The sequence below is a fragment of the Danio rerio genome, chromosome 7, assembly GCF_052040795.2.
Source record: "Danio rerio strain M-AB ecotype USA chromosome 7, GRCz13ab, whole genome shotgun sequence".
NCBI lineage: Eukaryota > Metazoa > Chordata > Actinopteri > Cypriniformes > Danionidae > Danio > Danio rerio.
In genome coordinates this window covers 9,889,204-9,905,491 of record NC_141027.1, presented here as the reverse complement: position 1 = coordinate 9,905,491, position 16,288 = coordinate 9,889,204, and the positions used below count along the sequence as shown (strand labels likewise).

General features: G+C 36.7%; 2 protein-coding genes across 6 annotated transcripts in view; one reads left to right on the top strand and one right to left on the bottom strand.

The window, feature by feature from the left end:
* asb7 (ankyrin repeat and SOCS box containing 7) overlaps positions 1-16,288 on the top strand; it is a 123,254-nt gene that overhangs the window by 16,128 nt on the left and 90,838 nt on the right.
* cers3a (ceramide synthase 3a) overlaps positions 1-16,288 on the bottom strand; it is a 52,963-nt gene that overhangs the window by 5,627 nt on the left and 31,048 nt on the right. For 3 of the 4 annotated variants that reach the window (XR_015495191.1, XM_087260407.1, XM_087260411.1), the window contains exons 9-10: positions 12,909-13,015; positions 12,666-12,819 (exon numbers count right to left, since the gene is read on the bottom strand). The exons of the other annotated variant lie outside the window; for it this stretch is intronic. Coding sequence is in view for 2 of the 3 variants with exons in the window: in XM_087260407.1 (XP_087116533.1) it covers positions 12,666-12,819; positions 12,909-13,015 (261 nt within the window). In the remaining variant the exon portion in view is untranslated. The remainder of the gene's footprint in view (positions 1-12,665; positions 12,820-12,908; positions 13,016-16,288) is intronic. 4 annotated transcript variants of the gene reach the window in all.

The following is a 16,288-nucleotide window of genomic DNA, read 5'->3' as shown; positions in this document are numbered from 1 at the left end:
CCCAGGTCTGAGCCGCTACTCATTTGAGTTGAGAAAATATGATTTTAAGACCTCTTTTTAGTCAAATCACACATCAAAGTGAATTTAATATAAAAGTATGCTGTACACAACATTATCTGGACTTGCTGCATCACGGACATCAATATTTTAACAATTTATAAAGAATTAATCACTTTCTGGTCATCGGATATTAGGCATGGATTGCGACCGTAATTTTTCGAAAGTAATACATCGGTTTGTAAATGTTCATTATTACCATTTGTTGAGTCTCCCCATACAGTTTGATAGAGCGCTTGGACCCAGAAGCCGCTTTGCGTGGCATCACATATAACAAGCGTATGGTTCACTATAGTATTTTTTCATGTGGGTAGAGCTGGGCAATAAGGCAAAAAAAAACTATCACAATAATTTTTTTCATATCAGTCGATATCGATAATTATCACAATAAATGTCAAATCTTTATATCTAATAAGATTATAGGATTTGTCACTTTTTTTACCACATATTTTGCGAAATGTTTTAGCTGTCTGACTGTCACGATAACCAGCGATCGTACTCCATAAGATCGCTGGATTTCACTAACAACAACCATGGACTACAAATCAGCCATTTCTGGACTACATTTTCATACATGCCCTCCGGTCACACTCACACATGCTTCCTCATCTAGACTGATTACTCACACCACCTGAGGATTGTCAGAGACTGATTGGACACACCATTTAAGCAGTACACTAACTCACTCACATTGCCGAGTCTTGTAAGCTGTATAGTGACATTACAAAGCGTATCTCTTGTCTTGTTTGCCTGTGTTTAGACCTTAGCCTTGTTAACCGTTTGTCCTAGTCTGCCGCCTGCCTCACGACCTCTCGCTTGTTTTCTGATTATGATTCTGGACTGCCTCTAAACACCGGTTAGCACTCGTATTGACCATTGATTTCCTGACTTTAAATCCAAACTTCTGTTGTTTGTGTCACTCCCCTTCATAACACTGACAATATAAATGATAAAATAATAAACAAAAGAACAATCTTAATACAGCATGTACTGTTCAAGTTTTCAACAACCAAAGACATTACCTACGAGTTATTGGATATTATTGTTCAACATAAAAATAAATAAATGAATAAAAAATAAGTGAATAAATAAATAAATAAATAAATAAAACTGGTTCAGAACAAGTAAAAGGTGAGTTAATGGTCACAGAATATAAAATTTTGGATGAACTCTTCTTTTAATGGAGAGTATAATGAATTTAGGGTGAAATATCTTTTAATGTATAGGCTATTTAATTTAGGCATACTAACGATTACTTGATCTATTGATCGTCGAAAATGCTTTAATCGATAGACCTTATCGATGACTGATTAAGCATGGACATTTAAAAGTTTAGTTACGCTTTGCGCTGTGAGACGCGTCCACGCATTACATCATCAAGTGTGTGCAGTTTAGCTTACTTTTGCAGTCACCCTAATAATAATACGTTTCTTAAAGCTTATGATAATCTTTTTTTCTTAATGATTGAGGCTTTGTAAAGTTTATATTGCTTTGTGTTTTTTTTTCTTTTTTTGTTATTGTATTTTTTCTTCAATGCAGTGATGTTATTATTCTTGTATTCAATAAAAAAAATATATAAAAAAACGTATGCATGGATGGATGGATGGATGGATGGATGGATGGATGGATGGATGGATGGATAGATGGATAGATAGATAGATAGATAGATAGATGGATGGATGGATGGATGGATGGATGGATGGATGGATGGATGGATGGATGGATGGATAGATAGATAGATAGATAGATAGATAGATAGATAGATAGATAGATAGATAGATAGATAGATAGATAGATAGATAGATAGATAGATAGATAGATAGATAGATAGATAGATAGCATATTGCGGGACGCATTAAAAAAACGTATGCGCAGATCTTGGTTATATTCGAGGATGTTTTAATTTTACCTCACATACTGACATGAATAGGTTAATGCAGACTCTCATTTTATAAATCGCGCATCACGGCGAGACATGCAGGGAGCCTCTCCATTCACTCTAAGGGTTTCTGAGCACTTTCTCATCCTTCACACTGAGTTTATTCTTCCGTGGTAACCTAAGAAATCTATCAGTGCTGCAAACAGCTTTTAAATACTGTCCAGCTCATGCTGCTCAAACTGCGCTTTGTTTATGAATTAAAATGAAACCATGAAAACAGTTTAATGGATTGTTTTGGCGCTAAAGCATATGCTATAGCGGACTTGTTTTAAAGCACTTTACCTCAGATGTTATTCGTTCTTCTTGAGCATTAGTATTAAGTTACACATTTTACATAACGAAATTAATTCCAAATAGAAACATCTTCAAAGAAAAATTTATAAAGTGTATATATTTTTAGTTCGTGCCTGCCTTAAACAACTGCGGTGGATGATATTCCACTGTGTGGAAAATAAGGATTTAATTAACGATCCACTGATGTTGTAAACGGCTGTAACATATTTGCTGCATTTTTAATAGGTCATTCTTTTAAAGATTGTGTCTTGAGCATTTCTCCTCGGTGATTGTGTCCTCCATGAAGGCTGGTTCTTTTACCGTCGATGAGGGAAAACAAGGGCGTTGGTTTGCACTTGACATTGGTAGGGACTGGGAATGAGTGAATACAATCCCCCCACACCCCCGCCAAGAATGCATATTGTTTTTTATATATCTTCTATATTGCCATTAACTATTTAACTGCTATTAAAATATATTATTAATTAATCCTCTCTTCATACAATTTATTAAGTTAAATTAAATAGTCAGACGAGTGGCCAAGGGGGTTCAGGTGGTTTGAAAGACCAAAAGTTGGATTATTATTATTATGTTTGAATTTATCTTATTATTCAAATAGCCAACCAAGGAAGGTTGAATGTGCTGGCCAGTTTGTTATTTGCCTACAGGCTTCAGTTTTTAATTTAAATTAAGTTTTAACAGATTTCCCTAAGAAAATTATAATAAAATAAATTGTATTTTTAAAGTATATTTTCATAATTGAAGAGTTTAGATGCAAAAACCTCTAAATGCCATTTAATATTTTCTTCTAAAATTAGCATTTTTCTCCAACTCCTGTGTGTGATTTTACTTTTATAGTCAAAAATTGTTGATAATATGTCACTAAAATGTCATATTTATTCCTCAATTAAACAGAATGAATAGTTAATCAGGTGAATAACTGCAAAAAGCGTTCAGTTTTTCAGAAAACATACAACCCCTACTTTCAATAAGCTGGCTACAGGCCTGATAGTGTAACGTTAAAATAATGTTTTATTAAACTGATAAAGAAAGACAATAATAAAGACTTAAGTTTATTTTTCATGCAAATTAAACATGTCTCATAGTATAATTTGGAGCATGGGCTGTAGTTTTTCTAACAAATAGTTTCAACCGAAATTACTCTAAGGGATTGGGAGAACTGGCAGGTTCATATATGTTTAGAGGTGTTTATTCTGCTGTTAGTTTTCAGGGAATATTGTTCACAGATTATATCAGTCTGCTTTAACGTTAGACTGACCGTAAAAGCGGTAAAACACTAGCAATAGCGGCATTATCATGATAGACTCATTCAGTAATGAACTTGAGTTTATCTGACTTACACTTTTCGTTGAAAAAAGCTCTTTATCTCCAAATATTTTTGCTACCGCCATCCTTGTGCATGTCACACACCTCACACACATCGGGACATTCCCCCCGCGCAGTTGTTTTGGCGCTGCTTGTATCTAAAAGCAGCCTCTCACATGACAGCAGGGAAAGGCACAGCCAATCACAATGGTCATATGTGTTTGGGGGCGGTGCGACTTGAGGAGAGAACGTGATTTAACCCTTTCGATATGTCTAGGGTTATATACTGACAGCGCGATGTTTTTAAGTGAATGCAATTATTGGTGGAGACGTTTCAGTAATTGGCGGATATTGGTGGGGACACGTCCCCTCCGTCCACCCTAAATCTACACCACTGAGGGACAATATGTATAAAAAATTCCAAAGAAAATATCTTAATATTAAAAAGGAAACGTAAGCTTGACAATAAAAGTTCCTATCAACGTCGTAACATATGCCCTTAAATAATGCAGCCTGTAGTTTACAGCTAGCATCAAGTGTTCATTGAGATGTGTTTGAGACTGTGTTGTCTGTCATATCTTTCGTCTGTCTTTTCTGGGGGGTTTTTCTCGTAAGGCACGGCTTTCGAAAAGGATGACATGAAACTCTGCTGGGTAGTTGCACGGGTTTACCAGCACTTGTTTAGGTCTGTCATTTCTTAGCATCTTCATAAGGGTGACGTTGTTCTAAATCAGAGGTCACCAAGGAGGGCCGGTGTCTCTGCAGGGGTTAGCTCCAACTTGCCTCAACACACCTGCCTGGATGATTCCAGTCTACCTAAGACCTTGATTAGCTTGTTCAGGAGTGTTTTATTAGGGTTGGAGCTAAAATCTGCAGGACACCGGCCCTCCAGAAACAAGTTTGATGACCCCTGCTTTAAATGATGAAACAGGTTTGTGGTGTTGCCTCCAGACTACTGATGTTTAGTAACGTTTCTTGTCAACAATGTTTGTGACTGTGACCTTTTTACCTTATTTTTTTCTTACCGCTCCAAGTGCAACTAACACTGAATGGCTGTACACTTGTATACTGCATGCGACATCCGAAAGGGCAGGCTGCAAAATGCCTGCGCAGTTACTGTAAGTTACAGTTAGTGTGTAAATATTCTCGAGCAATTATTGAATTGTCATTATTATTTTATCGAAAATATATATATATATCGTGATAATTATCTTTTTTGTTAACAACTGTTTATTGAGTTTTTCAGGAAACAATATAAAGCATAAACACCTTCCCATGAACTATAGCAGATCAAGCCCAGAACAAACCTTGGTCTGCCTACCCCCCTTAATATGATCCGTGGCGTCAACAAAACCTGCACAATACTGAAGCACCAACATTGGCCCCATAGTCATACACTGACCAGGGCCGGCGCGTCCATAGAGGCGACCTAGGCGGCTGCCTAGGACAGCAGAATACAGAGGGCGGCGTCCCCGACACAACCCTCACCACCCGCGCCCTCAGTTATGTCCGCATCTAGGGCGGCAGAATAGGGAGGGCGGCGCCCCTCGACACCCCCCCGGGTTTTACTTTAGGATTGAGGGCGGCAAACCATCCTTTGCCTAGAGCTTGCTCCGGCCCTGACACTGACTAAGTAGTATCTCTTTTAAAAAAAAAAAAAAAAAAAAAAAAAAAAAAAAAATATATATATATATATATATATATATATATATATATATATATATATATATATATATATATATATATATAAAATAAAACAAAATGAAATATTATTATTAATAATAATAATTTTTAAACTAACATAAATCAGGGAACCACGGCATTATCAGTAAAAAATACTTCTAATAACTGTGATATAAAAGATGAAAAGGGTAACCTAAGCATCCTTCTAAGGCCGATTAGACAGCAAATGTCCAGCTGAAAATATCGTGATATTTATCGATATCGAATTAGCACCCAACCTTTAATGTGGGTGACCCTAGTGTGACAAATTAGGCTGCATATAAGCAGTGCATTTATTGATCCTCAGTAAACATTTGAAAATCAGGCAATAAAACAGTAAGCCAATCTTTGAACTCCCAATACTACAGAAAACCAAAATCAAAACCTCTACATCTGAAATCTAAAATTACAGCCAGCCTTTTTACAAAATTAGCCTAACGAGGCATTTGAAGAAACCAGATGCGCAAGTACACAATCCATCATCCCTAGCAAATGAATGCGAGCAGTCTGATGTGCACTAAATGACGACTAATTATTTCCCTTTGAGCAACAGGCGGCAGGTACGGAGTGATTGAATCTGGCACCCCTCGTGCGCTCTGCAGTTGTGAGAGTCATGTACGCTGCCAGCGCAATCACTCTTAAATTATGACTCACCTTTTCAATAGAGCGAGCTGGAGTCCAAACAATGGGCCAATAAATACAGGCTGGCAGGGCTCATTTTAATCAGAACGAGGGCGTAATGGGAAATAACACAACAACAGCACAGACTTGGATAACTCAGTCACTGTTACAAGCTCTTGTCATGGTTTCTGTTTGGAGTATAATTCATGCAGGATGGCTTTGCTTGTAACTGCAAGTAATCACATCATAGGCTTTGTTTTAGTGCTATTAACATGAATTAAAGGAGACCTATTGTGCAAAAATGCATATAGCCAGCCTCTAATGGTAAAAATGTGTTAATTCTATTTTTTGTAACCACCCTTGATAAAAAACAGTCAGAAGAAACATAACTTGATTGACATTCTCCCTTTGTACATGTCATCAGAGGGGGAAAGCTCCGCCCATTAGTGACCATCTCAACCTCATTAGCATAAACAGCCCTGAGTGATAAGCTGCCATCTGCCACTATGCTAATGCACAGGTGTTTGTAGCTCCGCCTCCTTTTGAAAAGAGCACAATCCCATTTGAATTTAAAGCGACAGTCACCAAAATTTTTCATTTTCTTGTCAGATTAGTCCATTTATTAATCCGGAATTAATCCACAGCGAAATGAACCGCCAACTTATCCAGCAAGTTTTTACACAGCGGATGCCCTTCCAGCCGCAACCCATCTCTGGGAAACATCCACACACACATTCACACACACACTCATACACTACGGACAATTTAGCTTACCCAATTCACCTGTACCGCATGTCTTTGGACTGTGGGGGAAACCAGAGCACCCGGAGGAAACCCACGCGAAGGCAGGGAGAACATGCAAACTCCACACAGAAACGCCAACTGAGGTTTGAACCAGCGACCTTCTTGCTGTGAGGCGACAGCTCTACCTACTGCGCCACTGCCTCGCCAATATATATAAGAATAACTATTAATAATATATTATGCAGCACTACTTTACGGTCCTCTGTCACATATACTGTTGACACATTATTTTGGCAAGTTAAAAGCTGATCAAAAGTGATGCCAAAGGCTTTTATATAACATACAGATTTGAAATGTCTAAAATTGGAAATAAAGTATCAGTTTTACAAAGATTTTAAGCAGCACATTTGTATTCAATTTCCCAGAGATGGGTTGCGGCTGGAAGGGCATCCGCTGCGTAAAAACTTGCTGGATAAGTTGGCGGTTCATTCCGCTGTGGCGACCCCGGATTAATAAAGGGACTAAGCCGACAATAAATGAATGAATTTGTTTTTTAACATTTGCAATAATAATGAGCATTTAGCATAATAACATATAATAATTTCAGACAAATCATGCATTTTAAAATATGTTACTTAAAAAAAATATTTTACTTTGTAGAAATATTTCACAATTTCCTAGATTGTTATTTTTATGGAATTTTGGTCTAATAAATGTATAAGAGTAATCATAAGAGACTTTAAATAAATCAAATTAATCCAATGCTTTTCAACAGCAGTGTGTTAAATGATCACTGAATTGTGCTAAACACTTTTTTTTTTAAATAAAATATATTTTTTAAAATGACCATCCTGAACATCAATTTAATAAATTGCATCATTTGCATTTTAAGACTAATGTCTTTAAAATAATGCTGGGATTTCCTCTGCCGAGTAGAAAATGTGACTCATAAACACATTACCATTGTATTATATTCAAATGCAGATCATATCTTATTATCTTAAGAACTGGTACTCCACTAGATTTAATGACAGGGTTAAATCCTCTGAATTTTTACTTGTATGTCTGTGAAATGAATGTCACTCCCAAACCTGCTATAGGCACCAAGCTCAACAGTCAAACAAGTTGTTTCACAAAAGAAATATTAGAAACCACAGATTTACGAACAAACACTACAAGGATTTTTGATATAACTGATTTTTCAGGTGTGAATTTGCTTGTAAACGCAGGTATTATCATTACCAAACTGAGCTGCACTTGTAATCTTTAATATAGCACTTAAAAAAGCATTATCACAACTGAATATGATCTTTACTAAACCACACTTGTATAAACTGCAGTTGATAATCTGCAGTGTTGATGCAATAATACTTACAAAAGTCTTACAAACTATTACTTAACTATGATATATTATTGTCACATGTGGTCCAGGAGTGTTAAACTGCACCAGTGTATTTGCAGGATTATTCAGCTATACATTATATGCGTCAACATCATATATTGTTCCTTTATAGCCCATGATCTTCATAATATTAAGTTAATATCATGTTCCAAGAAGACATTTTGTACATTTTCTACAATAAATGCATAAAAATGCAAATTTTAAAGGTGTTTTTTACTGCTTATGCAATATTATAGTGCTTAGAGCAGGTTTGGTAGAGACGTCTTCATTCCACACACACAAAATAATAATTCAGAGTATTTAATCTTTAAAACAGCACTTTAAAAAATTATTACAAATGTAAATGAACTGTACCAACCCTCACTGGTACCAGAATTATGGGATGGTTAACTGGACTAGTAAAGCCAGTTTTGATGCAATAATACTTATAAAAGTCCCACAAAATAACTATTATTAATATATCATTGTCATATGTGATCCTGGAGTGTTAAACTACACCAGTGTATTTGCAGGATTAGTCAACAATACATTATATGCTTCAAAATGATATATTGTTCCTTTATGGCCCACAATATTTATAATATTAAGTTATTATCATGTTCCAACAAGAGATTTTGTACATTATCTTCAATAAATGCATCAGAATGTAATTTTAGATTAGCATTATGCACTGCTAAGAGCTTAATCTGACAACTTTAAAGGTGTTTTTTACTGCTTATGCAATATTATAGTGCTTAGAGCAGGTTTGGCAGAGACGTCTTCATTTCACACACACACACAAAACGAGCATTCAGAGGGTTTAATCTTTAATACAGCACTTAAAAAAGCATTATTACTAATGTGTTTACGAACTGAACCAACCCACACTGGTATAGCCTGCATTATGGGATGGTCAACTAGAACAGTAAAGCCAGTGTTGATGCGGTAATACTCACTAAAGGACATTTAAGTTTGACAATAACTGAATCTCCAACGGCTCATATTACCCCAAACAGACAATATTACTGCTGAACTACTTTAGTCTGCAATTCAAATTAACTTTCCGACTCCACAAAGGTATGACTTGTTATAATCATGCAGTGTGGGGAACAATATTAATGGTATTTGTTAGTAATACATGACCTACAGGCTGCACAGATTGACCTCATTACTTGTTTAAGTCTTGTTATACTTTTCTTATTATACTGAGATATTCTGAGCCTGAAACCATTTTATAAATAGTTTTATAATGTATTTAGGGCTTTAACAGATTGCTTGACCCTAGGATCTTTTTAACCCCTAGCATAGCAACGTTTCACAGTTGTAAGTTTGAAAGTGTTTTTTGCTTTTAACCCTGCTTTATGATGATCTATCATCTTCTTTTATCCCGACGCTTTTGGCATCGCCTTACGACATAGTTTCAACATGCTTAAATTATAATGTGACCATGGCTTAACAGTTGACCAGAATGTAGAGACAAACATGAGATGTAATACACAGAGGCGATCAGCATCAGCGCTGGTTTGTCAACTCCTCTGTGTCGAACTTGTGACCAGAAATATCCTTTCAGTAAATATAGGCTTTTATGAAACTGTGAATATTTCACTTTCATTTTATTTAGGCTAGATCATTATTAATTTAACAAACCAACACAATCTCACGGTATCTAGTGTTTTTGTGCTGAAGCATATAGCAGACTTAAGCACTCCACCCCAAAGGTTATTCGTTATTCTTTATTTCTTTAAATAATGTAGCCTAGGGCGAGGCAGTGGCGCAGTAGGTAGTGCTGTCGCCTCACAGCAAGAAGGTCGCTGGGTCGCTAGTTCGAACCTCGGCTCAGTTGGCGTTTCTGTGTGGAGTTTGCATGTTCTCCCTGTGTTCGCATGGGTTTCCTCCGGGTGCTCCGGTTTCCCCCACAGTCCAAAGACATGCGGTACAGGTGAATTGGGTATAGGCTAAATTGTCCGTAGTGTATGTGTGAATGTGTGTGAATGTTTCCCTTTCCCGGCTGGAAGGGCATCCGTTGGGTAAAAACTTGCTGGATAAGTTGGCAGTTCATTCCGCTGTGGCGACCCCGGATTAATAAAGGGACTAAGCCGACAAGAAAATGAATGAATGAATGTAGCCTGGTTAGGGTTAGGGTTAGGTTATTAAATTCCTTAACACTCTCACCAGTCCTTACTCCTTGTTTGCGTCTAATACCCCAGTTTGTCACAGCGGCATGAATGAAATGTGTATAAGTGGAAAAAACTGCCAAACTGCAGTTAAAGTCACCCAAAATTACAGGAAACTCTTAAATGAAAGCACTTTACGTAAACACCTTAATTATATCATTGTCTATTAAGGCAAATAACTAGATCACAGGTGTACATGTAAGCGTAGTCAGTAGTGTCTTCGAGGTAAGTGAAAGATCCAGAAGGGCGTCCTGCTGATTTGATTCAGAAGAGTACTTTTATGTCAGACGGCTCACCGGTCAGGTATACACACCAGTAAAATATTAAGGTTAAAGTCATCAAAGCTTGCGCAGAAACGACCCAGCTCCCAACCCAACTTTGAGAATAGATTAACAGCGATATTTTATTTATCGCCCGATAGGAGCACATTAATTCCGATAATGGCCCAGCACTAGTTAATATTCAAAATCATTTAATTTAAGTTTTTGTTTTTGAGTAATAATAGGTTTATCCTGGACGCAAAATCTACTTTTAATCCTAGAGTCACCCATACACTACACTAAAAAAAGAGTTGCATGCAGAATTGTTGCAAACAATTTATTTGTGTTGAATTTAAACAAACAAAATAAATTTAATAATGTTCAACTTAATTTGTTTGTTTAAATTCAACACAAATAAATTGTTTGCAACCACTTAACGTAAAAAAAAATTGAGTAAATCCAAGGAATCATCTTTGAATATTTTTTTTTTTCAGTGTACAAAAAAAAACTGCTGGGTTCCACACAATTCCTTCATGTTGTCCCAACACAAATCGATTAAGTTAACTTAACCAATTTAAGGAGATTGAACATAAAACATTTAAGTTGTCCCCCCAAAAAAATATCAAGAATTATGTTGATTGAACTAATTTTAAATAAGTAGTAAGGAGCAAATAATAAAAAGTAACTAGGAGCACAAATCATTTATCTTATACAATGTACTGCTTTGAACTACTAAACTTTTTTCACTGTGGTAAACTGCAGGGTTAGTTTTTCTTTTAATACAAAAATTAATTCATTTTTCTTCAGCTTAGTCTCTTATTTATCAGGGGTTGCCACAGTGCAATGAACCGCCAATTATTCTGGCACATGTTTTACTCAGTGGATGCCCTTTCAGCCACAACCCAGTACTGGGAAACACGCATATACTCCCACATTCACGAACACACTAATACACTACGGCCAATTTAGTTCATCCAATTCACCTAAAGCGCATGTGCTTCCAGCCTCCACCACGGCGACTGAAGCTCTGCACAAGACTTTTGGCCAGCGGAGAAATTAAAATGGTTGTGACCAACTGAGTCTGGTTCTCTCAAGGTTTTTTTTCTTCACTCCCATCAGGTGAAGTTTTTTTTCCCTCTCCGCTGTCGCCACTGGCTCGCATGGTTTAGGATTGGTAGAGCTACGCATCGATGAATTGGCTCTTCAGTGTTTGAACTCTCAGTAATGATTAAATCACACTGAACTGAGCTAAACTGAACAGAACTGAACTTAAACACTAAAACCTGAACCACACTGTTCCAGTTACTATGACCATTTATGTGAAGCTGCTTTGACACAATCTACATTGTAAAAGCGCTATACAAATAAAGCTGAATTGAATTGAATGTGCTTGGACTGTGGGGTAAACCGGAGCACCCAGAGGAAACCCACGCCAACACTGGGAGAACATGCAAACTCCACACAAAAACAACAACTTGCCCACCAGGGACCTCGAATCAGCAACTTTCTTGCTGTGAGGCGACAGTGCTAACCACTGAGCCACCGTGTCACCCCATCAAAAATGCAATTCTAAAGCATAAATAACTGCAAAACACCCATGTGTCATGAACTATAGATGACTACTAATTAACAGATAATTCCATTGTGCAACTAATGTTATACTTTTTGAAAATAACTTAAGTGTTTACAAAACAAACAGTGAGACATTTCTAATCATAATAGACATTTCTAAACATAATAGTTTTAATAACTCATTTCTAATAACTGATTTCTTTTAGCTTTGTCATGATGACAGTAAATAATATTTGACTGGATATTTTTCAAGACACTTCTATACAGCTTAAAGTGACATTTAAAGGTTTAACTAGGTTCATTAGGCAAGTTAGGGTAATTAGGCAAGTCATTATGTACCGAAAAAAAAAATACTGCTTAAAAGGTCTAATAATATTGACCTTAAAATAGTTTTAAAAACCTAAAAACTTGTTTTATTCTAGCTGAAATAAAAAAAAATAAGACTTTCTCCAGAAGAAAAAAAAAATGTCTTGCTCAGTTAAACATCATGATGAAATATTTGAGAAATAAAAAAATAATAATAATTTTGACTTCAACTGTATGTATTAAACAAATAAATAAATATTCAGAAATATAAATACAACACTACTACTTACACTTCCAAAAAGGAACATCTTGACCATACGTAGAATCAGATACGCCCAGAATATGTGAAGCATCAAGAGGACGATGAGCATGAAGTTAAAAAAGTAATATCCAAAGAACGGTGGGTAATACAAAGGCGGGTAAACCCACGTGCAGTGAATGATCCTGCAATTAAAACGCATGAGATGGTTTAGGATATGTTAATGCACATAAGCATTATGAAAAAATACAGCTGAAAAGTGCACAGTTCTCACCAAAAGGGAAAGATGATGAGTCTGGTGACTATAAAGACGGCGGCAAACACTACAAAGATGCCGTTGCAAGTTTTGAACCATTTGGCGTAGTTAAAAATCTTGGCAGACTGCAAAGAGATAGCACATGACAATATGTTCAAACAGGTGATGCACAAAATCAGCCATATGAATCCAATAACAGTTTAATAGTGACTCTAAACTGCTGAGACATTCATAAACAATTTTAAAGGCCCTATTAAATGAGCTGACAATGCGTATTCCTTATAGAAACATTATTTTTAAGAAATATACTATTGTTTAGTAACTTGTCACAATCACCAGCTATCATAACTTCATAGATCGCTGGATCTCACTCACCATAACTTATGGACTACAATTCCGCCATTTCTGGACTACATATTCATACATGCACTTCGCCCAGAAACACATGCTTCCTCATCTAGACTGATTACACTCACACCACCTGAGGATTGTCAGAGACTGATTGCACACACTATTTAAGCCACAAACTCGCTCATTCAGTTTGCCCAGTCTTGTTTAACTGTATAGCTACACTACAACGCGTTTTCCTTGTCTTGTTTCTCCGTGTTTTGACCTCAGCCTTGTTTACCTTTTGTCTCTGTCTGCCGCCTGCCTTGCCTGTTACTTCGACTAAGATTCTGGACTGTCTTCATATACCTGTTTGCACTAGTGGTGGGCAAAGCGAGGCTTCGTGAAACACTGAAACAGTCGAAGCAAATGTGTCGAAGCTTTGAAACGTTTCGAAACCCCACTCTACAGTGACACCTAATGGTCATTTTTTATGTATTGCACTGAAACAGCTTCAGCAACGAACAATTGAGCAAATTGAGGCATTAAAGCCCACTTTGTATGTTTGAACCTTCAAATAATATAGTGGAGTGGTTAAGGTATTTGACTACCATGCGGCGATAGTGGGTTCGAATCCAGGCTGATATTGTTGTTTTGAAATGCTTTAATAACAGTTGGTAATGCTTTGCTCTTTTATCGTTTTGTTTCAAACTTTGGTCTGATATCCGAATAAACAATTTGTGAATAAATACGTCTTGTTTTGGTCTTAAAACAGGGTTGTTGCTAGATCAGAAACTGTGGCCTGAAGTTTTCAAGAACTATTTATATTATTCATTAAATTTCCCATTTATTGTATTTTATTAATGTCTACTCAAACCCTAAACCCAACAATCACAGTACTGTAAAATAATTAATTATAGTTTTACAGTGTTACAAAAATGATGCTATATTGATGACGTGACTGCAGCTGTATCCTATTTAGGCTACATAAAACAGAAACATGATTAAAATACATGAAAACATGATTTCAGAGTATTTGTACAAGTCGGGATTCAAACCCAAAACGTTAATCGAAGCACAGTATCAGCGTGCACATGCACAGTCCACTAGGCCAGGGGTTTTCAAAGTGTGAGGCGTGCCTCCCCTGGGGGGCGCCAGAGCATGTCAGGGGAGGCACAGGAAAAAATATTATATAATAAAAATATAATTATTAAGTTTAATTATTATATGTATTTTATTATATTTAAACGTTTCAATTAAACAAAGCTAAAAAAAAATAATACGTCGAAAATAAGAAAACCTTTTTTACCCAGAAGGCCATAGCTGTGAATTCGCTTCTGTTTGGCAAGCCCGCCAATACAGGTATATGCCTGCTAATACAATGGATCGGTTTCTGAGACCCCCCCGATTCAAAGCTGTAATGAAGTTCAGGGCTTAAACCCAAAAGACGACGATATGATGATCAGTATTTGAGTTTAGGATTTACGTGGACAGGACCAGCTGATGAACCACGACCTTTATGTGTGGTTTGTCAAGATATTTTGGCTAATAACAGCATGAGACCCGCTAAACTTCCACCATTTTGACTGGGATGGACAGTTCTTGGATCTGTTCTATTCATATTGAACCATCATCCTAGTTTTAAAAACGTTATATTAAAATACTTGTTATTACTCTGTAAATAATTGCACTTTCATGCAAATGATGATAAAAGTGAGTTAAGAGTCTGACATCTGTCTGTGTCTTTATATATATATGCTGTGTATATATGTATATATATATATATATATATATATATATATATATATATATATATGTGTGTGTTGTGTGTGTGTGTGTGTGTGTGTGTGCGTGCGTGCGTGCGTGCGTGCGTGCGTGCATGTTTGGGAGGAGGGGGGCGCCAATGGATAAGTTGTGTCAAAAGGGAGGCCCACTGTCTTAGACTTTGAAAAACCCTGCACTAGGCCATATAATTTTTCTTGACCGTGGCAGCCAAATGAAGATTCGCGAGGTCTCGAAACGCTTTAAGCTGATCCATGCTTTGAATCGCTTTAGTCACATGACCAGGTGTTTCGAAACACTTTGCACTTCAGGATCTCGACACTTTGTCGAAACGTCAGTTTCACGTCAGCCATCCCTAGTTTGCACCTGTATTGACTATTGCTTGCCTGACCACTGATTAAACCTGCATTTGGATCCAAACTTCAGTTGTCTGTGTCACTCCTCGTGTTACATAACTAGGTGCCACTGGATGTGTGTAAGTTACAATGTATGAACTGATTTTTACATTGTACTATTAAACATAACTCTACATATACATGTGAATATTCAATTAGTACCTATTATTTTCACACATATTTAAACAATTGTTTAATAAGAAATGTTTAATATCTAATTTAATTTGTCTGTGCCATGATGACAGTACATTATACTTTAATAGTTATTTTGCAAGATATTAGTATTCAGCTCAAAGGCTTAACTAGGTTAATTAGATCAACTAGGCAAGTCAGTGTTTTGTTCTGTAGACAATCGATAATATTGCTATTATTATAGTGGTTACAGGTTTGGTGTTATGGGTGTGTTAAACGCATACCTGTCAACCCTCCTGTTTTTTCCGGGATTCTCCCGTATTTTACAGTTCTATCCCACTATCCTGCCGTAATGTATTTTCCTGTATTTCTCCCGTATTTTCAGTCTCTGAAGGGTGGCAATACACATTGAAGAGCCGATCCTCCCTATATGTAACCCATATCGCAGAATCACCAGGGGACTCCCCTTGCTCTTAAATGTGAGTCTGTTCTGTGCTTAAGCTTTGTTTTGGCATGAAAACACTTTGAAATAAATAGAAGAGCAGCAGGATTCCCTTTCCTTTTCATTACAGGTGCCGTCACCCCTCCTATGCAATCCTCAAAACAGTCATGTAGCGGTGCGTGACTGTCAGCTGAGGCGCTCCATAGTGATAAATAGACGCTGTTTCCCAAACGCATTCTGTACAAGCGTTTTGAAGCACAGCGAAAGTCTGGGTTTTGGGTGCGTTTGAACAGACAATTACATATAATTAATAATAATAA